This window comes from Cajanus cajan, chromosome 1 (genome assembly GCF_000230855.2).
Source record: "Cajanus cajan strain Asha chromosome 1, NIPB_CcT2T_4, whole genome shotgun sequence".
Classification (NCBI taxonomy): Eukaryota; Viridiplantae; Streptophyta; class Magnoliopsida; order Fabales; family Fabaceae; genus Cajanus; species Cajanus cajan.
This window is the reverse complement of record NC_138517.1, coordinates 87,756,763-87,776,238: the sequence shown is the minus strand read 5'-3', so window position 1 is coordinate 87,776,238 and position 19,476 is coordinate 87,756,763. Positions and strand designations below refer to the sequence as shown.

At 30.5% G+C, this 19,476-nt stretch overlaps 1 protein-coding gene across 1 annotated transcript; it reads right to left on the bottom strand.

Annotated features, from left to right (window-relative positions):
* Positions 1–7,527: 7,527 nt before the first annotated feature.
* On the bottom strand, positions 7,528–15,387 carry NRPB2 (DNA-directed RNA polymerase family protein). The gene is made up of 25 exons (XM_020364828.3): positions 14,986–15,387; positions 14,683–14,904; positions 14,289–14,579; positions 14,006–14,203; positions 13,509–13,573; positions 13,326–13,412; positions 13,124–13,244; positions 12,989–13,033; positions 12,771–12,908; positions 12,600–12,672; positions 12,319–12,395; positions 12,109–12,216; positions 11,906–12,022; positions 11,132–11,287; positions 10,946–11,050; positions 10,705–10,830; positions 10,548–10,625; positions 10,352–10,447; positions 10,150–10,265; positions 9,996–10,065; positions 9,836–9,889; positions 9,612–9,755; positions 9,135–9,434; positions 8,311–8,733; positions 7,528–8,220 (listed from the first exon to the last, which is right to left on the bottom strand). The coding sequence occupies exons 1-25, from the start codon at positions 15,238–15,240 to the stop codon at positions 8,101–8,103; spliced, it is 3,585 nt and encodes a 1,194-aa protein (XP_020220417.1). The 5' UTR covers positions 15,241–15,387; the 3' UTR covers positions 7,528–8,100.
* Positions 15,388–19,476: the final 4,089 nt, after the last annotated feature.

Sequence of the window (19,476 nt, the reverse complement as noted above, 5' to 3'; positions counted from 1 at the left end):
TAGTCACACTAGGAAGACATATCCAAATATTGGTCATGAATTCAGTTTCCGCCACCATTGATCTTTATTGTTGTATTGAATTTTAATAAATTTATTTAGTTATATTTATAATGTTAATATTCAATAAATTTAATTATTTGATGTTAGTTTCTGAGTTTTGGTATTTGATAAGTGAAAATCGAACCAAAAAAAATTTATTTATAGGCCAGAACGGCGCGTTCTGGTTCCACTTTTTATGTGCTAATTTTGAATTCGGAACGGTCTATTTTGATCCATTCATCATGTGTTATTTTTTAATTTGAAACGGCCCGTTCTGCTTTTAGAACGGCCCGTTCTGAACGTGAACAGTAAATGGTGCTAGTTGAATAAATAAATTTGCATAGTTACTATTTGGATAAAAACTTTTTAAAATAGCATTATTTGAATAAAAAAACTCGGTTAACTCATCATAGAGACAAATTTAAAACAAATTTTAAAGTGATATTTTTTAAAAATTAATAATAATATATTTTGGTAAAAAAAATAAAAATATTTTAGAGAAGTATTTTGAAAAAGTACTTATAGTTATATATTTTTTTAAGATAGATCATTTAGAGTGAATTCTTAAAAATATAAAAAATAATTTTTGAATTATGGATCTTGAAAAAATATGTAAGTATTAATGTAAAATAATTACTTTTTAAGCGAGTCAAAAGTAAAGGTCTTATTAACTGTTTGGACCAACCTAAAGTATGAATATTTTTTTGGATGCTCAATTTGTTTTTTATCACATGATGCATGATGCTACAAAGTAAAAATACCAGTGAGTGTTACGTAAGATAATCATTTTTTTTATATAACATGTGACTCGCTAAAGAAAAACAATGTAACCATATGTAATTTTATTAATGATATATTAAATTATTTTAAAATTATATGTATCAATTAACTTAACCCTTAATATTATACAATAATAATATTTATGTTTAATGTTTAAAATTACCAATCTATTTAATTCATATAACTAATATTGTTAATTAATTTGATTTCTAACATTACAAAATTGCTCAATTCTTGAATTTGATAAGTATCGCTAACTTACCCCAAAATTTCATAGCTTTCATTTGAAATCTAGTAGGCTGGATATCATTGAATCATTGATGCATAATAAAACTAGAGATTAAAATAATTGATATATGTTAAAATGGATAAAGTTAACACATATTTTAATTAATATAAAAACTATAAAAAAATGAGAATCAAACCTAATTATTTTGACCTTAATACTAAACCGATCTTAGTAGCTAATATGACTAATAATAATTAATTTTGTGGATCAAAACTTATATATATATATATATATATATATATATATATATAATTTCATGACAGTTTTGGGTGATGTTCTTGTAATTTATTCAAATGAATAATGTTCCTGTGTTAGCATATGCACTTCACTTGTTCTTGTTGTGGCGGGTCTGGTCTTGGGTCTAGGTATTCTTCCGAGTAATCCGAAGTGAAGGGGGGTGCTTGCAAAGACACTCCAACGCTCAAGTAAGTGTTCGGCGTAATAAATGTGATAGTTAAAAGTTGGTTACGTACCTCGTTGAGGGTCTATTTATAGTATTTCTTATTGGGTGGTAATTAGGGACTGGACCCCGGGAAATTAGGGGACTAATTCGGCACATTATGTAAATTAATCCTTCTTTAATTGTCCTGGCATGAATCCGTAGTTTGGCCGAGCACACCGACACATTTGGCAGGTGATCGATGTGATCGGCGAGCGAAATTTGGTCGGTCAGGTCAGATGCTCAGATATTCAACCAGGTCGACTAACATTGGTATAAATAAAAAATATAATTTCATAGAAAAGAATGACTAAATTACGATTTCATAAGCTATTTTGATTATTTACTTATAATTCTAGACACTTGTAAAAATGGTCAAAGTTGGATAGTCAGTAGGATATTATTTTTGGAAAATATTTTTTCAAAAAATCTTTAAAATAAAAGTAAGTATTTCTTAAAAAAATATTTAAAAAAAAAGTAGAATGTACTGGGAAAAATATTAGCTTGTTGATTGATTGTCTTATATTTGCAATTAGAATTTTGGTCATTGGTTTCTACCATGGTTTTGTCTTTTTCCCATACTTGTTTGGCCTCATTTCAAACGTTTTTCTTGATACGATTCTACTCGGAATTACCTCTCAAATATCAATTGCTTTTTGTTTGGTGAGTCTGTGTTGGAGTTACTTTTTCTCATCTTTAATTCCTTCTATTTCCTTTACATTTACTTTTTCTGGATCACAGTCACACTGGTCTCCCATCGACAATAGTTAGGTAACTATTATGAAGATCAATTATAAGATGACAAACTTTTTTTCTTAAATGACTAAATACTTAACACCGAGATTAATGGATAGCATACCTAGTATTAGTCTCTCATAGATTATCAGATTTTTCAGACACACATATTGAAGTTCATGTGCTTGCGCATTAACTTTCCTACTCAAATAGTCAATAATAAAATCTCATTATTTCATGAATCATCAAGATAATAATTATAAATGTCAAAATTCATGAATCTATTAATAACAATAATAGGTATAATGTGATTTATAGAATCATAATAAAAAATATGAGATTTATATCTATAACAGACAATTAGATCCGAGAGAATTTTGTTTTTAGATTCACTGAATGTTTTTTTCTTGGATGGTAGTTGAAGTTTTTTTTTTTTGTGATTTTACTGAATATAGGAATATTTTCTATTTTTTTTTACTTTTAAGTTCACTTTTATAATTTTTTAATTCATATAATTTAAAAAGTATTTTCTATCATTTTTTTTTCATTTCTATTAAATTAATCATTGATTTTTTCCCTCCTTTTCTCTTACATCTTCCATTATTGAGAAATGTAATTATTGTGGACCATTTGTTTAAGTAATTTATAGTGTACTATTTTTATGAAGTATTAGATTCTTTTTATATTCACAATAATAATAATACAATGTACCCTTTTGTGCTCTTCATCACACGAACAATCAACAACACCACATTTACTAGATCTTCACAACAAAACTCATCTCATCGTGCTCCAAAATATTGTTGATGTCAAACTTCACAAATTCACCCAAAGCCCAAACCATCATAAATGGTGAACTCTCCCTCGCCTTCACCACCAAAACCATCAACCCTACCTTCCAAGTTGCAAAATTCTACGACCAAAAAAAAAGTCTATTTCCCCACATTGTCATAATCTCATCATGTGTCGCATACTCGCATCAATATAACGTCATGTCATGTCACATTAACAATAATGCATGTTGTTGGTACAATAATAGAAGGACAAAATTTTTTTAAGAAAAATTATAATATGAAAAATGGTTAAATAATATTCATGGTCTAAGAAAACAAAGTGAAAAAATTGTAGCTCAAATAATTATTTCAACATTAAATATAATGTATAATTTAATTTAAAATAAATATAAAATTAAAATAACATATAAAAAAATCATTTTAATAATCATGTCTTTTTTCATTTTTTTATTTACTTTTTTCTTTTTCAATGATACATGATCTCACACACATCGCATATGTATCCTAATTAACTTAAACTAATATTATTTAAAGAGTTAATCACTTATACACGGTTAGTGTAAAAAATTTTTACATTAATTTTAATTATACTATATTATATAAACACATTTACTTTTAAATCCCAAGCGTATGGTTCAGCGGTACGGGTTGATCCGCTTAAGCAAGGTCAGAGGTTCAAATCCTGCTTTGTGTATGCAGCCGCGTTAAATTTTGGGGCCAGCTATCGACCCTGGATACTCCAGGGACGAACAAAAAAAAAACATATTTATTTTTAACAATGACATAACACAGTTAAAAGATATAATTTATTTATCGTGTAAATTTTTTTTACACTAATAATAATTAATTCTTATTTAAATTAAGCTTTTTTCCCCAATACTTTACATAGTATCCCATTTTTTAAGACTTTTATTAGAATTTGTTGGCGGTACCATTAATTGCTAACGACTCATTTGATCATTTCTAGATTATTAAGATGGATCCGTATGATCCAAAGTGGATTGATGTTTAATGAAATATTAAAGATTTAGATATGAGAAACAATTTAGGGATAATCATTACAAGCCAAAAAGGACCAAGACTGCAAAAATCCCATGATCTTTTATAAAAAGTTCAGACGCGCATAAATGGCAAAAGAATTCTGTCGCACATTTTTCTTATTTGGATTTTTTTTTCTAAAGGTTTAAAGTTGCCAGAAATTACATGTTTGTTGGCAATTTTTGTTTTTTGAGACCGTTAAAAAATGCCATAAATAATTTATCACTCATTACTAATTTCTCTGTTTTTATTTTTATTTGCTATATATCTGACTTATTTTTTATTCCTAATGGAGCATTATTTTATTTATTAAACCACACGTCGTAATCATTTCAATACCCTTCTTTTTTAAGATCATTTCAAGATCTTTTTGCTTTGTCATTTTTGTGATGCTAAATATCTTTTCAATGTTCATAATCTTGGAAGTGGTAAAGGGGCGTGAAATGTATAATCACGGATATTTATTTTGTTTAAATATATTTTCAACCATTACAGGACAAGCGAGTTTTTTTTTTTAATTTTCTTTCATATTTTTAAAATCTAATCACTAATTTTGATAAAAACAATAGAATTTAAATCATACCTCCTATAATACATTTTTCCTTATTATTCCAAGATCTAAAATGTTTATTTTTAATCTCTAAATTCATTTTTAAAAAAAAGATAAATAACACTCATATTAAAAATTTAAAAGAAAAAAATAGACGTAACCCAAGTCACAAACACTATCACTTAATTTTCTGTTGAACATATAAGTTGCTGACTAATGTCATAAGATTGTATCAAAAACAATTATTTTGATTTTTGAGAGATGAAAACTGATAAAAAAAAATGTGAAAAATCGACAAAATTTTATTTCAAAAGTTAAAATCAAAATCATTCATTTTAAAGAGAATAAAAATATATATAAACTCCATTATTATAATAATAATAATAATAATAATAATAATAATAATTATTATTATTATTATTATTATTATTATTAGAGTAACATTACATCTTCCGAAATTTTAACCGAAAACTCTTCCAAATAATTTTCTGAATTATTTGTTATTGACGTTTATAATTTTTTAATTATAAAATAATATTTTAATGAAAAAAAATATTTTTTAATTAATCGGACTATCATTCGAAATACATATTCAGACAATCTATTATTTTTTTATTATTTTAGCTTAAGTATATTTTTTCTTCATCTAATATATCACTTTTTAATTTTAGTTTTTATAAAATTATTTTTTAAAAATAATTTTTGTAAAAAAAATATTTTAGCCCCTATTATTTTATTGAAGTCCTAGTATTATACCAAATTTTTCATTTTTTTGTAATACGTGAATAATTTATTTTTAGTCCTATCAATTTTTTTTTTTCGCAAAACTAACAGAATGTCATAAAGCTAAAGTAATAATAAAAATCTAACAGAACAACAAGAACCAAAATGGTAAAAAAAGAAAATTACAATAACCTTTAAAATAAAATTACAAAGACCCAAACCAAAATAATGATATATTATAGTGGCAAACATACGTAAACCTTTAATAACTTTGAATCTCATAATTAAAAAATTCAATTTTAATTTATTTACTAATTAAAAAATATCGTAATAATTTATTCACAAAATATTTAATTTCTTTTCTCCTTTAAAAAATCAAACCAAACATAATTTATAATGTAATTCAGAATACTTTTTCTTATAAATATTTATTTTTTAAATCATCGTGTATATTCTCAACATTTTATTTTTAACCTTTAAAATTATGTAATTGATTGTATTTAACATTGTGATAATATCATTATTTGTCACTATAATAAAAAAAAATTATTATATCACATCATCGACATAATATCATATCTTTAATGATCTATAAACATATGTCATGAATTGTTTAAAAAATTTGTTAAAACTGATGTTAATATATATATATATATATATATATATATATATATATATATATATATATATATATATAATAATTAGAGTTTGTTCCATTTGTTAAAATTATGATATTGGATTTATTAAAATTTATGGTATTGGACATAATAAAAATAATTATTTTATATTTGATTTACAAGAGTCATGATCATGGGGACATGATAAAAACTAGAAAGATGAAACAAATTTTCTACTTTCTTGTTCTTTGAAACTATTTGACAACTTTTTATCCAAAATACGAAAATGCTCACTATTATATTGTTGTATCAATCTCATTTCCACCTTTATCTATCTACAACTAGTACCACCACTATCTCCCACCCTAATGTTTCTCGTTCATCACTATTATATTTCTATTTTTATATTATTATATTATAACCGTTATTATCATCCTCATTAATATAATAATAATTCATTATGATAATATTAAAAATTATATTGTAATAAATTTAATATTATTTTATTTGCATTACTCATTATTCCTTTATTCTCTCGGCAAAAAATTATTGTGTAATTTAAGTATTTGTCTTTTTTTTTTTTAATTCTGTACATTAAACGTACTCCTAATCTTACGGAAGAAAAAGTGAAATAATTTTTTTTTGGAGGGGGGTGAGAGGAAATTGTCTCACACATGCTCTTTAAGTCTCTCTCAACCTAAACATAAAAAATCTAGAACAACAAATCGAGCAACTCAAATGCATCATTCTAGACAGCTTTCGTGCATCTTTTCTACCAAATGTGTAAAAAAGGTTTTCCATATATCCAAGTGACAGAACTTTTACGGTTCCTACGGTCCAGGGTAGGCAAACAACATATCATATCTATCTAACATGATTTATGTATTATATATTCCAAGAAGACAAGAAACGGAGAAAAAATGCATATAAACATACAATTTGGGACAATGACTTGTCAATTAACATTCCAGGAACTCTTCGAAACACTCCAGCTAAGGCTCTCTGGAATCCACTCAGTGTTTATAAGATGCCATGGTCATGTGATCTTCAGCATAACTTCTAAAGAACTTTCGATTGGCTCGGAGTGCCTTTGACATAACCAAGAAAATGAAAAGCAGCGAGGAAATGACTTGTTTTTGTACAAAAACTAGCTGTTGTTGATATGGTTTAGAGTTGGAACGAAAACTAGACGTTGATATGAAAATTTTATTTTTATTTATTTATCATTTTCAAATTTCTAGACAAGATTAATTGTATTATCAATTACAAATTTATATCTCATAATTTAGTTAATTTACACATAACAACTAATATAAATATACATATTTATTATTAAACAAATAAAGAGTATAAAAAGAAACATTAACATCATTCTATTATGGAAAATTTATAAAATTATTTGGTTTGTATAATACAAACTTAAGCAACTATCATAAAAGGAAAGGAGATGTTACAAGTAATGGAACTTCTATCAACTATAAATGGTAAATAAAAATCCACTCGAATCAACGTGATACAATACATTGTCAAATAAATTCTCTAATTGCATTAAATGGTACAATGGTACAATTGAACTTGAAGAATGAGTACAGCACACCATAGCTCTCATGCGCTGCAATGAAACTTACATAATAATCCATATATTCACCTCCTGACCTCTCCCCCTACCACCAAAAATAAAAAATAAAAATAAAACCAACTGAAGGAGCCCCAAAATTGGAGCTGGAATTGATGTTTAATAAGACGGGGCTCACTAAAATTACGTCAAAGAAACTTAAGCTAACACAACTGTTCAGTAAATAAAAAACAAGTTCTCGGCATTGAAAAACTGCAATTATATATACAATGCCAGTAATATTATTAGTCGCTAGCAACAAGCAGCCTTGAATAAAGTAGTTACGGCAAATACAAAAGGGACTACATCAACCTCAGACGCTAAGGGAAGCATCGGTGATTAATATATCAAAACTACTCGCTTGTGACTTTCCAACACTTGAAAGGTTCCTGTAATTTCAGACTTGAAAAATACTAGCAAATCAAATTCATGGATTTAGATAGCATGCGTGTTCCAAATGCTCGAGAGCATTAATGTTTTATCAGGCTCCCTTCTTCTTTTGGTCTTTTGCAGATTTGATATCCTTTGTCAGCATTCTTGGAGCAATGGCCATAGCCATTAGCTCTTGGAAGAGCAACTTACAAGCATAAGGAATGTAAACCTACATGGACAATCAAAAGCGAATGAATTCAGCAAAAGGGAAACCTTTGACGTTTGACTATATTACCAGAAAAGATAAATGATCATTCACCTGAACAATGTCAGTTTTGTTCTTGCACCCCCTGCACTCAAAAGAATTCTTCTTGAGATTTGCAATAGCTATCAACCCACAACGCTCACACACATGGACCCTGTATGCATCACTTTGATCAAACAATCTTTCCTTTAGGAAGTGAGCAGCTCCATGAGCTATCATGCAATCTCGTTCCATCTCTCCAAATCGGAGACCTCCATCTCGTGACCGTCCCTCGGCAGGTTGCCTTGTGAGAATCTGCACAGGACCCCGTCCACGAGAATGGATCTTGTCATCAACCATATGCTTCAGTCTTTGGTAATATGTAGGGCCAAGGAAAATCATGGCACTGAGTCGTCTCCCAGTATGACCATTGTACATAGTCTCAAAACCACGCATTTGGTAGCCACATTTGTGTAGAGCTTTGCTGATATTATCCACCTGGATTATAGTCGAAAAAGATGGGAGTTTAAAAAGTTTGGACAATATATATACTCTTAATCAAATGTATCTTGAGATAAACCTAAAAACAATAAATTTACAGACACTTCCCTTGGTCTCAAGTAAACTACAGGATTAAGTTAGTTAAAAAGTGAATGGCAAATTGCCTGGTCGTGGGCAGATTTCTTCAGGCATAATAACGGCTTACTCAGAATACATCCTAAAAACACACATTCTAATCGGTTATCCTTATGTAACAGGATGGGTAAGAATAAGATCCAATTGAAGCAACAGGAACAAGCTTTACTTATGTCACTTCCAATATCTGCATGAATTTGTTGTCACACTTGCACACGAAAAAAAAAAAAAAAAAAAAAAACGGATTGAAAAACACTACTTACAGTAACATCTGTAAATGGAGTTGCATCTCCTTCTTTACCCATGTGGGCCGCCACCTTCCCCATGATACATTCAATAAGCTGACCAATTGTCATTCGAGAAGGAATAGCATGGGGATTGACAATAATATCAGGGGTAATGCCTTCCACAGTCCAGGGCATGTCTTCTTGTGTATAAGTCATACCAACTGTCCCCTTCTGACCATGTCTACTACTGAACTTGTCACCAATCTGGGGTATTCGAACAGATCTCACTCTTACTTTCACAAATCTCAATCCATCAGCATTTGTTGTCAGCAGAACCTACAAAATAGGCAATATTTTATTAAGTTCTTACTTCAAAATTCACTTATACACATTTTCTTTTGACAAGCAATCCTGTAATAATTAAACTCTAAACTTCTCATTCCTTATGCGTTCCTAACTTAGCCTTAAACTAAAAATCAAACACATTAAAGTAAATAAATATGATAAACTTACTTGATCAACAATTCCAGTTTCACTATGACGTAAGCTTATGCTGTGATCACGCCTTGAGTAACGTGAATTTTGCCCTTGTGCCTCTTCCTGAGATATAGGGGTGGTCTTCCCAATAATAACATCCTCACCAGACACTCTCGTGCCCTATTTCATAATAATAAATCATTTCAGTTTATGTAAAATTTGTTGAGGACAGGCAACAAGGCATAAATTGAAATGCTTACTGGTGGTGCAAGACCATCATCATCCAGCTTATCATAAGAACCATGTCTCATTCCCTACAAAACGAAACTGGGAATAAAACACAAAAAAACAAAAACCATTTTTTTTGAAACAGAAAATGCTAAGAAAGAATAGTCATTTGCCACCAGAGACAATTCTCACCATGGTGTTAGTTCTATCTGGACGACCAAAATCTTCTTTGACTAGGGTTCCCATCTTCTTCTCTTCATCTCTGTAAAGATAAAATGCAGCATATAATAAAATCACATAAATGACAATCTAAAAGAGTAATTGTCCAATTATGGGCAACACACACCTATATGAACGGAAAAACAGAGACCGGAAGAATCCACGATCTATTGACGATTGATTCATGATGACAGAATCTTCTTGATTATAACCAGAATAACAGGCAATGGCCACAATGGCATTCTAATACACAAGTAGTAAATATATTAGAATGTTTTAATCATCAACACAATGATAATATGATATAAACAAAGAAAACAATAATTTACAATTCCAGCTGGGAGTTGACGGAAATGAAGATGCTCCATGGCTCTTGTAGTAACCAGTGGCTTTTGTGGATAATATAAAACATAGGCCAAGGTATCCTAAGTAATAGAGAAAAACCATCAGGTAAAATACAGTATAAAGTATAATACACAAACAGAAGAACAGCCACACGTTATTCACAAAGCAATCAAACAGTACCATTCGAAACTGGTAGTTGGTAACATATATTCCCATTGCTTGCTTTCCCATAGCAGACTGATATGTATTACGTGGGGACTGATTACACAAGAAGATGCTGAGTGAGATTGATAATGTGTGTAAATTAGAATGACTACTCAAAAAACACCATATTTACCTGATTGTGATCAGGAAATGGTATGATGGAAGCACATACACCCAAAATCAGTGATGGGTGGATTTCACAATGAGTGTATGTATCCGAATAAGCATCTTCTGGATTGAGTCTAGCTTGTACAAGATCCTATAAGATTTATTCACAAATCATTTTTTTGTTTTGTTATCGCCTCTTAATTTTGCATTAAGGAACTTATAGAAAGGTCAACATTTTTCAAATCTAAGATTATAGTACAACTAACATTAATCGTCATGGAAATCATTGTAGTCTCTTCTTCTTCAGTGTCAATATATTCTACAAAGCCCTTGGACACCAGATCATGCCATCCACCCTCTTCAGGGGATTCCTGAAGAAATTTAATAATGAGTTAAGCAAATACTAAAACAACACCAACTCCTAAAGTATGCTGCAGTTACTAAGGGCTCACTCTCTGTTGCAAAACATGAATATCCTTCTTCTTTATGAGAAGCCTTTGCTTATCCACGATGAATAAAGGGCGACTGCAGCGACCATAATCTGTATATATGCGTAATTCTTTAAGACGGATATCTCTGACAACCCCAACTTCAGTATTAACATCAACCTGCACCAGATAAGAGCCATAAGCACCACACCACAATTAAAACGTATCATTGCAACATATATATATATATATATATATATATATGCAATGTTAATGAACCAAAGGCCAAAAGAAAATAAAAAAAAGGGGCTATTCAAGTGGCTCAACAAAGGTTATCAATAAAGCAAATATTTGAAAATTTTGCCCACATTATGGCCCCCACTAAAAAAAATCATGTATATTCTTATGGACACTTGTGGGAATAAGCGGCCACATCTAGCATTATCATAATAAAACTGTTGGGGCCAGAAGAAAAAAATGGGAAATAATGCTTGTGGTTCAGAGATCATCATATGAACTTCCATTATCATTTATCGTCTGTCTAATGGTTCATCTATGCAAGAATTATTGACAACTTCACATACCTCAACCAAAAAAGCTATATACATAATACATTACAACACATATCATTCCTGTTGCAATAAGGGATGCAAAGATACAAGGTAATCATTGCAACATCAGCTTTCAATGATTATGTGTAAGATTACAATATCATGATATCCTATTATTTTTGTTTGTACAGTTTCGATCAAACAAAAAAAAACTGTCAAACAAAATTAAAAGTGAAATGATAGTTACCCTGCGTCTCAGCTTTCTCAATGTTCTCACCAACATATCAGGGTCACGATGGATGCCCATCCAGCAACCATTTACAAAAATTTTTGTGGCTTGGGGGATCACAGCAGGAGAAATTTCCTATATTGAAGGAAAATAAACAAGTTTAAGCAAAATAAATCATACATACAGAGAACAAATTAACTTCATGCAGGAAAGCCATTAACCTCAAAATTTTCTGTGCCCCATTCTTCCAAAAACTCCAAAATAGGATATGCTGCTGAACCAACTGTTATGTAGACCATCAATGCCAGATTCTTGACAAGTCCACATGCCTATATAATAGCCCAATCAGCCTCATAAATACCAGGGGGGCAATTTTTTCATAACTAATATTATACAACAATAGGAGTGTGCTATGAATGCAAAATACACACTTGTCCTTCAGGTGTTTCAGCTGGACACATCATTCCCCATTGTGAATTATGCAACTGCCTTGGTTTGGCCAACTTCCCTGGAATAAAAAGGGAAAGGAAGAAATTAAAATTTAGACAAACAAACAATATTGTAATAGTGCATAATCTGTGAGTGAATCTAAAGAAATAACTACAAACACGTTCCCATATTGCATAAATGATATATATTTATGCAAGCAATGCACAAGTGGGGAAGGGAAGATTGAAGGCTGGATCATTCTTGGATAGCTAAGAAATTTTACCTTCACGTCCAATTGGGGAATTCAGTCTTCGCAAGTGAGATAAAGTGGATGCAAAAGTCAAACGATTTAGCACCTGAAGTAAAAGATAAAAAAGATTAGTCTCATTTCTTTTATAGAATATATGCAGCAGAACTTTTACTTGAATCATAATGCTATAATTTGCATTCAAACCTGTGAAACTCCAGCTCTAGTCCCAGCAGCATTTGCTTGCCCCCAATTACCAGTAGCAAGTGAGTATTTAAGCCCACTTGTGATGGTTTTTGCTTTGATAGCAAATTGCAGATTAACATCTTTCCCATTATCAACACACTGCACCATTCATGGAGTATAAAGGTTTAGACAATGCAAAATGAATACAACAATAGATGTACATTGAAGTCAGAACAAACCTTCTGTACATAAGCCCTGACATCTCTTGTCAGCTTTCTGAATAGCTGCATCACAAATTACAGTAGTCAGGAATAATCAGAAAGTTACAACATAAAAAATTGGATTAAGCAATTTCAATTGTTAGGGAAACAAACCATTCTAAAAAGGCCCCCAAGTAAAGGACCAGCAAGGTCGAGCCTTTTGTTGCCATAATGATCCCTATCATCTTCAGCCCTCCGCCCAAGAGCACACAATAGTAACCGATGAATGATATATCTGTGGGGCAATGATAGTACAATAAAGACTCACTAAGTCATTAAAATGAAAACACAAGATCTTAACAAAGGATTAACTTACCCAAAATAGTAAGCTTTCTTGGTCTCGCAATATTCTCCAACACCAACATGAGGGAGCATCTCCTTTTGAAGGATCTCCTTAGCATACCTGCAGAGTGCAGATTATGATACAAGTGTAAACCCTTGGTATAAATGGTGCACATAAATCATCCTCAGGTTCTTTAGACATCCAACAACAACTCACTTAATTCTTTTTTCTTTGGTTACACCTACAGTTGCTCCTCTTTTCCCAATGTAGTCAAGTGCAACCTGCATTTCAGATATATTTATTAGAAAATAAAACAAAATTTCCTAATACCAAGTCCATGGAGTTTAAAAAGAAATTTATCAGATGATACCATACTTCACTAAAAAAATAAGTTTTAAATCAGGGCTAATTAAAAAGAAAAAACCATTCCACTGCAAAAGCAGATAACATCATATGTAAAAGGGGGGAGAAAGAAAAATCGTTATGCAATATATATAAAAGGAAATAATTAAACTGGAATATGCAGACAGAAGACTTCACAAAACTAGCTACAAAAATAAGCAGTACAGGAAAAACAGACTATTTCAAGTCAAAGACTGAAATGAGCTGGTACAGTACAATGATCTCACCAGAAATTATTCTAAGTTCCAGAATAGATAAGTAAGCATCACCATGGCTACAAGCAAATACTATATAAAATCAGCATAACCCACCTGTTGATTCTGAATTACAAACGCTTCTTCCAGGGACGGACGAAGTAACTCCATCATTTGAGTATCTGAGAAATCATAGCATATATGCTCAAGTATGTCTTTGTCAGCAACAAACCCCAATGCTCGAAACACAATAATGATGGGAATTTCAGTTCGAATGTATGGAAGAGTGGCGCGTATATATTGTCCCGAAGAACCCTGAAGGAGTGAAAACCCATAAAATCATCAGACACTGCATAAAACACATAACAGCGAGAAAGCTACATTGCAGAATTAGCATTACCCCTTTGGAACTAGTCCGAGAGAGCATGCGCACAAACATAGTACTGGGCGGCCTGTTCTGGGACTCCGCCATGGACCGAACTTCAGCCACGTAAGCATACTTGTTGGGCTGCCTCTTCTTGAAGACGTAGACATGGTTGGTGCTCATCTTCTCCTGAGCAATCAGAACCTTCTCACTCCCATTAATAATGAAATACCCACCTTGATCATATGGACACTCTCCAAGCTCAGTCAAATCCTTCTCCGAATTCTGGTACAACGTGCAATAACTAGATCGAAGCATGATAGGAACCTTCCAATAACAACAACAAAAACAAAAAAGAGTAATACCCCCAATCAGTCATTGAGCATTGAATAACGAAGTTAAAGCTAGCATTCAGAACTAAGAGATACACCTTTCCAATAAAAACTTTGGTGAAATCCTGAGTCTCGGTGACCTCTTCACCGTCGTGCCCCTTCTTGATGACCCTCTTGGAGACATCAACGTACAATGGAGCTGAATAGGTGAGGTTTCTTAACCTAGCAGCCTTGGGAAACAGAGTGGCGGTTTCTCCGTCAGACTCCGTCATCATTGGCTTACTCAAGTAAATCTGGCCGAAGCTGATTTTGTAAATAGTCTGCGAAAAAGAGCAATTGAATTAATTAATAAAATAACTGATGGTTAACCTAACAATGCAGAAGTTGAATTGTGAAGGTACCTCGGCGACATCGGATTGGTGACCGGGATTGTGCTGCGACTCGGGTCGAATTTCAATGTCCGCAGATTCATCGACGATTTCCTGCATAGTGTTTTGGATGAACTCGTCGAAGGAATCGAGTTGCTGGCGAACGAGGCCTTTCTCTTCGAAGTATGCGGAGATAACGGCCCAAGCGTCCTCCTGTGTGATTTCGTCCTCGTCGTCTTCTTCCTCCATCATTTGCTGATCGTACTCCTGTTCCTCTTCCAAATCCATGCTTCTTCTCTCTTGGATTAACGTTACCGTTAGTTACTTAGTTTTTAAATTACGGTCTTGAAATTCTGTTGCAGTGGGATTAGTATAAGAGAAGAGAGGGAGTGAAACCCTAGCAGAGCGAGGGTGTGAAACAAAATAGCTTTGGTAAGAGGGCAGAGCAGGGTATTTATAGGGGAGAGGAATGGGAAATGGACTTGACTTTTCCATGAGCCGGTGAGAACCCGGAAATTCTTCTCTGTCCAACCAGAGTATATAAAATGTCAAAATTAAATAAGTAAATACTACTTTAATCAGGATATTTTTTTTATTATCATTTTATGCAACTAAAATTTATAATAAACAAATAATTTTAATATAACATATTCTAATTAAAATTTATGATAAATATTTTTATTATTAAAATTATATTCTAATTTTATGATAAATAATTTATAATGTAATACAATATTAATTGTAACGTAATGATAATTATTTTAAAACAATATATTGAAATTTAATCGACCTCTATGTATTGTAATTATTTTAGCTTTGGTCTTTGAATAATTTGTAAAAGTATAAAAAAAAATGCATATTTATTAATCATATTTTTTTATTGGTAGTCATATGTTTGTAATGTTGCATTGGGATGACCATATAATCTAAATGAGAAAAATTTAAATGTTTGTCATATCTTAATGATACTAATGTGATCGTGCACTTAATGCATATTCTTATTAAATTCTATAAAAAAAAAAAAATGAAACCAAAAGAAAGTACTGTTTGCACTTAATACATCTAGATTGTCACTTAAAAAAATAATTTATATTTAAAATCATACTTTTAAAAAAAGTTATACAAGAGTATCATAAAAAATAAAAATAATTAAATCACTATTAATATATTTTTTATAATAAATATTTATTTTTTTAATCAAATAAAAATTAAGGTTATGTATACAAAGAGAATAAAAATATATAAATTAGGGTTGGACACATGTCCAAACGATTTAATGACTATTACTTTTAATTAAACTAAGGAAAAAGGTCAATTTGATTAAGATCACTAATCTGATTCGGATTTTAAAACTTCAAATTTGATAACATCGATATTAGAATGTAAAACTCAAACAAATTAATTTATATTAATTATTATTTTTATATTGTGTAATTTTATAATTTTAACATTTGAGTTTTGTTAAATTAAAACACAATTTTAATCTTTCAATATATAAGTTTTAATGATAATAAATTTATATGTTTTTCAAAAGAAATTTTTTCCCCAATCATATTATAACACGAATAATGATAAGATGATTAGTTATTTTTTACTTTAAACTTCTTTGATGAATTATTTCGTCTATAAAACAAAAGAATTTATTATATATATCATTTATATACTTGATAATCAAATCATTTTTGTCTATATTATTCCTTAATAGATTAAATTTGGTACCTCCATAAGGAACAAAATTAAAGACAAATGAAATAAGTTTGTGAAAGATGCTTAAGGATTTACAATGGTCATTTTTATAAAACACTTATATAAAAAAATTTGGAAATTAAAAAAGAATAGAGACTTACATACAACCATATTATTTGTAAAATTCAATATATTTTTTTTGTAAAAACAAATTGTACTTAATTAGTCGTATCACATATTAATAATAAGACCAAACAACATAATGACTTTTTAACTTAAATTTTGTGTTATTACTTTAAGTTTGAAAATACTTTTTTGTAAAACAACACTTGATTGTTGAAGTTTAGAGAGATTTTGTGTTCATAAAGAATACTTGGGTAATTATTTAAAGAGATAAGTGAATAATACTTAGATTGAGTTAGACGTGACTTGTGAATAAATATTTGTATCTTTGCAAAAGATAATGGAACTTGATAAAGTTGATAAAAAACTGAACATAATTTTGGTGATTGAGATGAATCACTATAAGAACATTGTATGTTTTTTTTTATTTAACTCTTCTTCTACACTCATAAGGAGTCGATACTACTTCATTATTTAAAAAAAATGTTGAACTTTTTTATTGACACTATTTAACCTTCCCTTTTAATATCTTTCTTTACTTCATAGTTTGGTATCAGAATTCAGTATTTGATGGGATTGAGCATCTAATTGTGGCAAAGGAAAAGATCCTAAGATGAGAAACAATGAAAGTAAGTACTTGCCTGAAGGAGTTTTCCTTACAAAGCCATCAATCTTTAATGGAGAAGGTTACACATATTGGAAGGACATGATAGAGATGTCCATCAAGTTCACCTAATATCATCTTTGAAAGATCATCACTAGAGGTGATGTTGTAGTAACCAAGGTAAAAAGTGAGTACACGTGAGATGACTATAACACCTTACAACTTGATACCAAAGTAAGATACATCTTGGTTTATTCCTTGTCAAGAATAAAGTACAACAAATTTTGTAGCTACAAAATTGTCAAAAAATGTGGAAAGTCATTAAGATAACTCATGAGGGAATTAAAATATTAGGCTCGAGTTGCTACTCTTCAAAAATACTATGAATTATTTTCTATAAAGGAGAATGAAATCATTGATAAAATATTTGAAAGATTTCAAATTACTTTTAATGGGATAAAATCTCTTGGAATTGAGTTTTCTATAATTCAATATTTTCAAAGATCTTGTATAATCTTCCAAAAATCTAAGAAGCTAAGGTTACCGTTATATAAGAAGTTCATTATCTTAAAATTCGTACTCTGTATGAATTCTTAGGAGTCTTGAGAGTTTATGAAGTCCATTTGATAACAGGATAATCTAAAAGCAAATGATTTTATTGCTCTAAAGATCGGTAAAACCAGCGAGAAGAAGGATAAGGGCAAAGCTTTGAAAGTTAAATCTGAACATTGCAACTCCAGACGTCTCCCTGTATGAGCATTGTACATAGTCTGATAATTACCACGCATTTGGTACTAGGGACGGAGCCAGGATTTCAATACTGGGGACCGAGAATAAATAATATATAATTTATAATAAATGAAAATTAAAGTATCAAAAGCATATAAAAAAAATATAAAAAAAAATTAAAATTGTTGGGGGGGCCGTGGCACCCGTAGGTCCCCCCTTGGCTCCGTCCTTGTTTGGTACCCACAATTGTGTAACGTATCGCTAATATTATCCTCCTGGATTACAGTCGTAAAAGACAATATATTCTTAATCAAATGTGTCTTGAGAATTTTAAGGAATGAATTGATTGAAGCCTTTGGTCGTAAGTAAACTACAACAGCTTACTCACATCACATACCACAAGGTGCAGCACAAATTATCAAATAGTTATTCTTATGTAACTGGATTGGTAACAAAATGATCCGATAGGAGCTAGCAACTGAAAGGAGCTTATATTACTTACGGATACTTCAGCCACATATATAGGCATACTTGTTGGACTGCCTCTTTTTGAAGACATGGTTGGTGCTCATCTTCTCCTGAGTAATCAGGACCTTCTCATTCCCATTAATAATGAAATACCCACCTTGATCGTATGGACACTCTCCAAGCTCTCACTCAATTTCTCTTCCAAATCCATGCTTCTTCTCTCTCTCTCCGATTACCGTTAGTTAGTTATCTTTCAGTGCGTGCTTTGGGAGTAAGAGAAAGCAAATTAGTTAGTTAGTTGGTTATGTTTGAGTTGAGCTTTTGGAATTCTGTTGCAGTGCGTGCGTTGGAAGAGAAACCAAAAATGGCGCGCTTTGTCCTTTGGTTCAAAATATACACGGCTGTTTACTCCTGTACCTATGTCGTCACGATGACGTGGTATTATTTCATCCTATTTTTTATTTTTAAAATTAATGAAAGACCATAATATAAAATCAAAATTATATTAACTTATATTTTTAAAAAGTTCTTAATTTTTAAACTTCTCTTTTTAAATTAAATTTCTCTTTTAAGAATAACTATCGTGATGTTATCGAATTCGCAGGTTAACACATTCTTAATTAAAGATAAATAGGTGTAGAAAGCTATTGTTATTCTTAATTAAATATAAAGGAAAGTTAGTACTTTTAGGTCAATAAAAAGTAAAAACCTCTATGCAATTTTTTAATTTTTTTTCTTCTAATTAACAGAAAAAAGACATTCAATGTCTCTGTTAAAAGATGATTTTTTTTACCGTAATTCAAGAATAAAATAGGTGTAAAAAAAGTTAAAGAATAAAATAAAATTAAAAAATAGATGTATGAACTAAAAAGAGATACTAATGTGAGAAAATGTGATTTTGAGAGGGTGAGAGA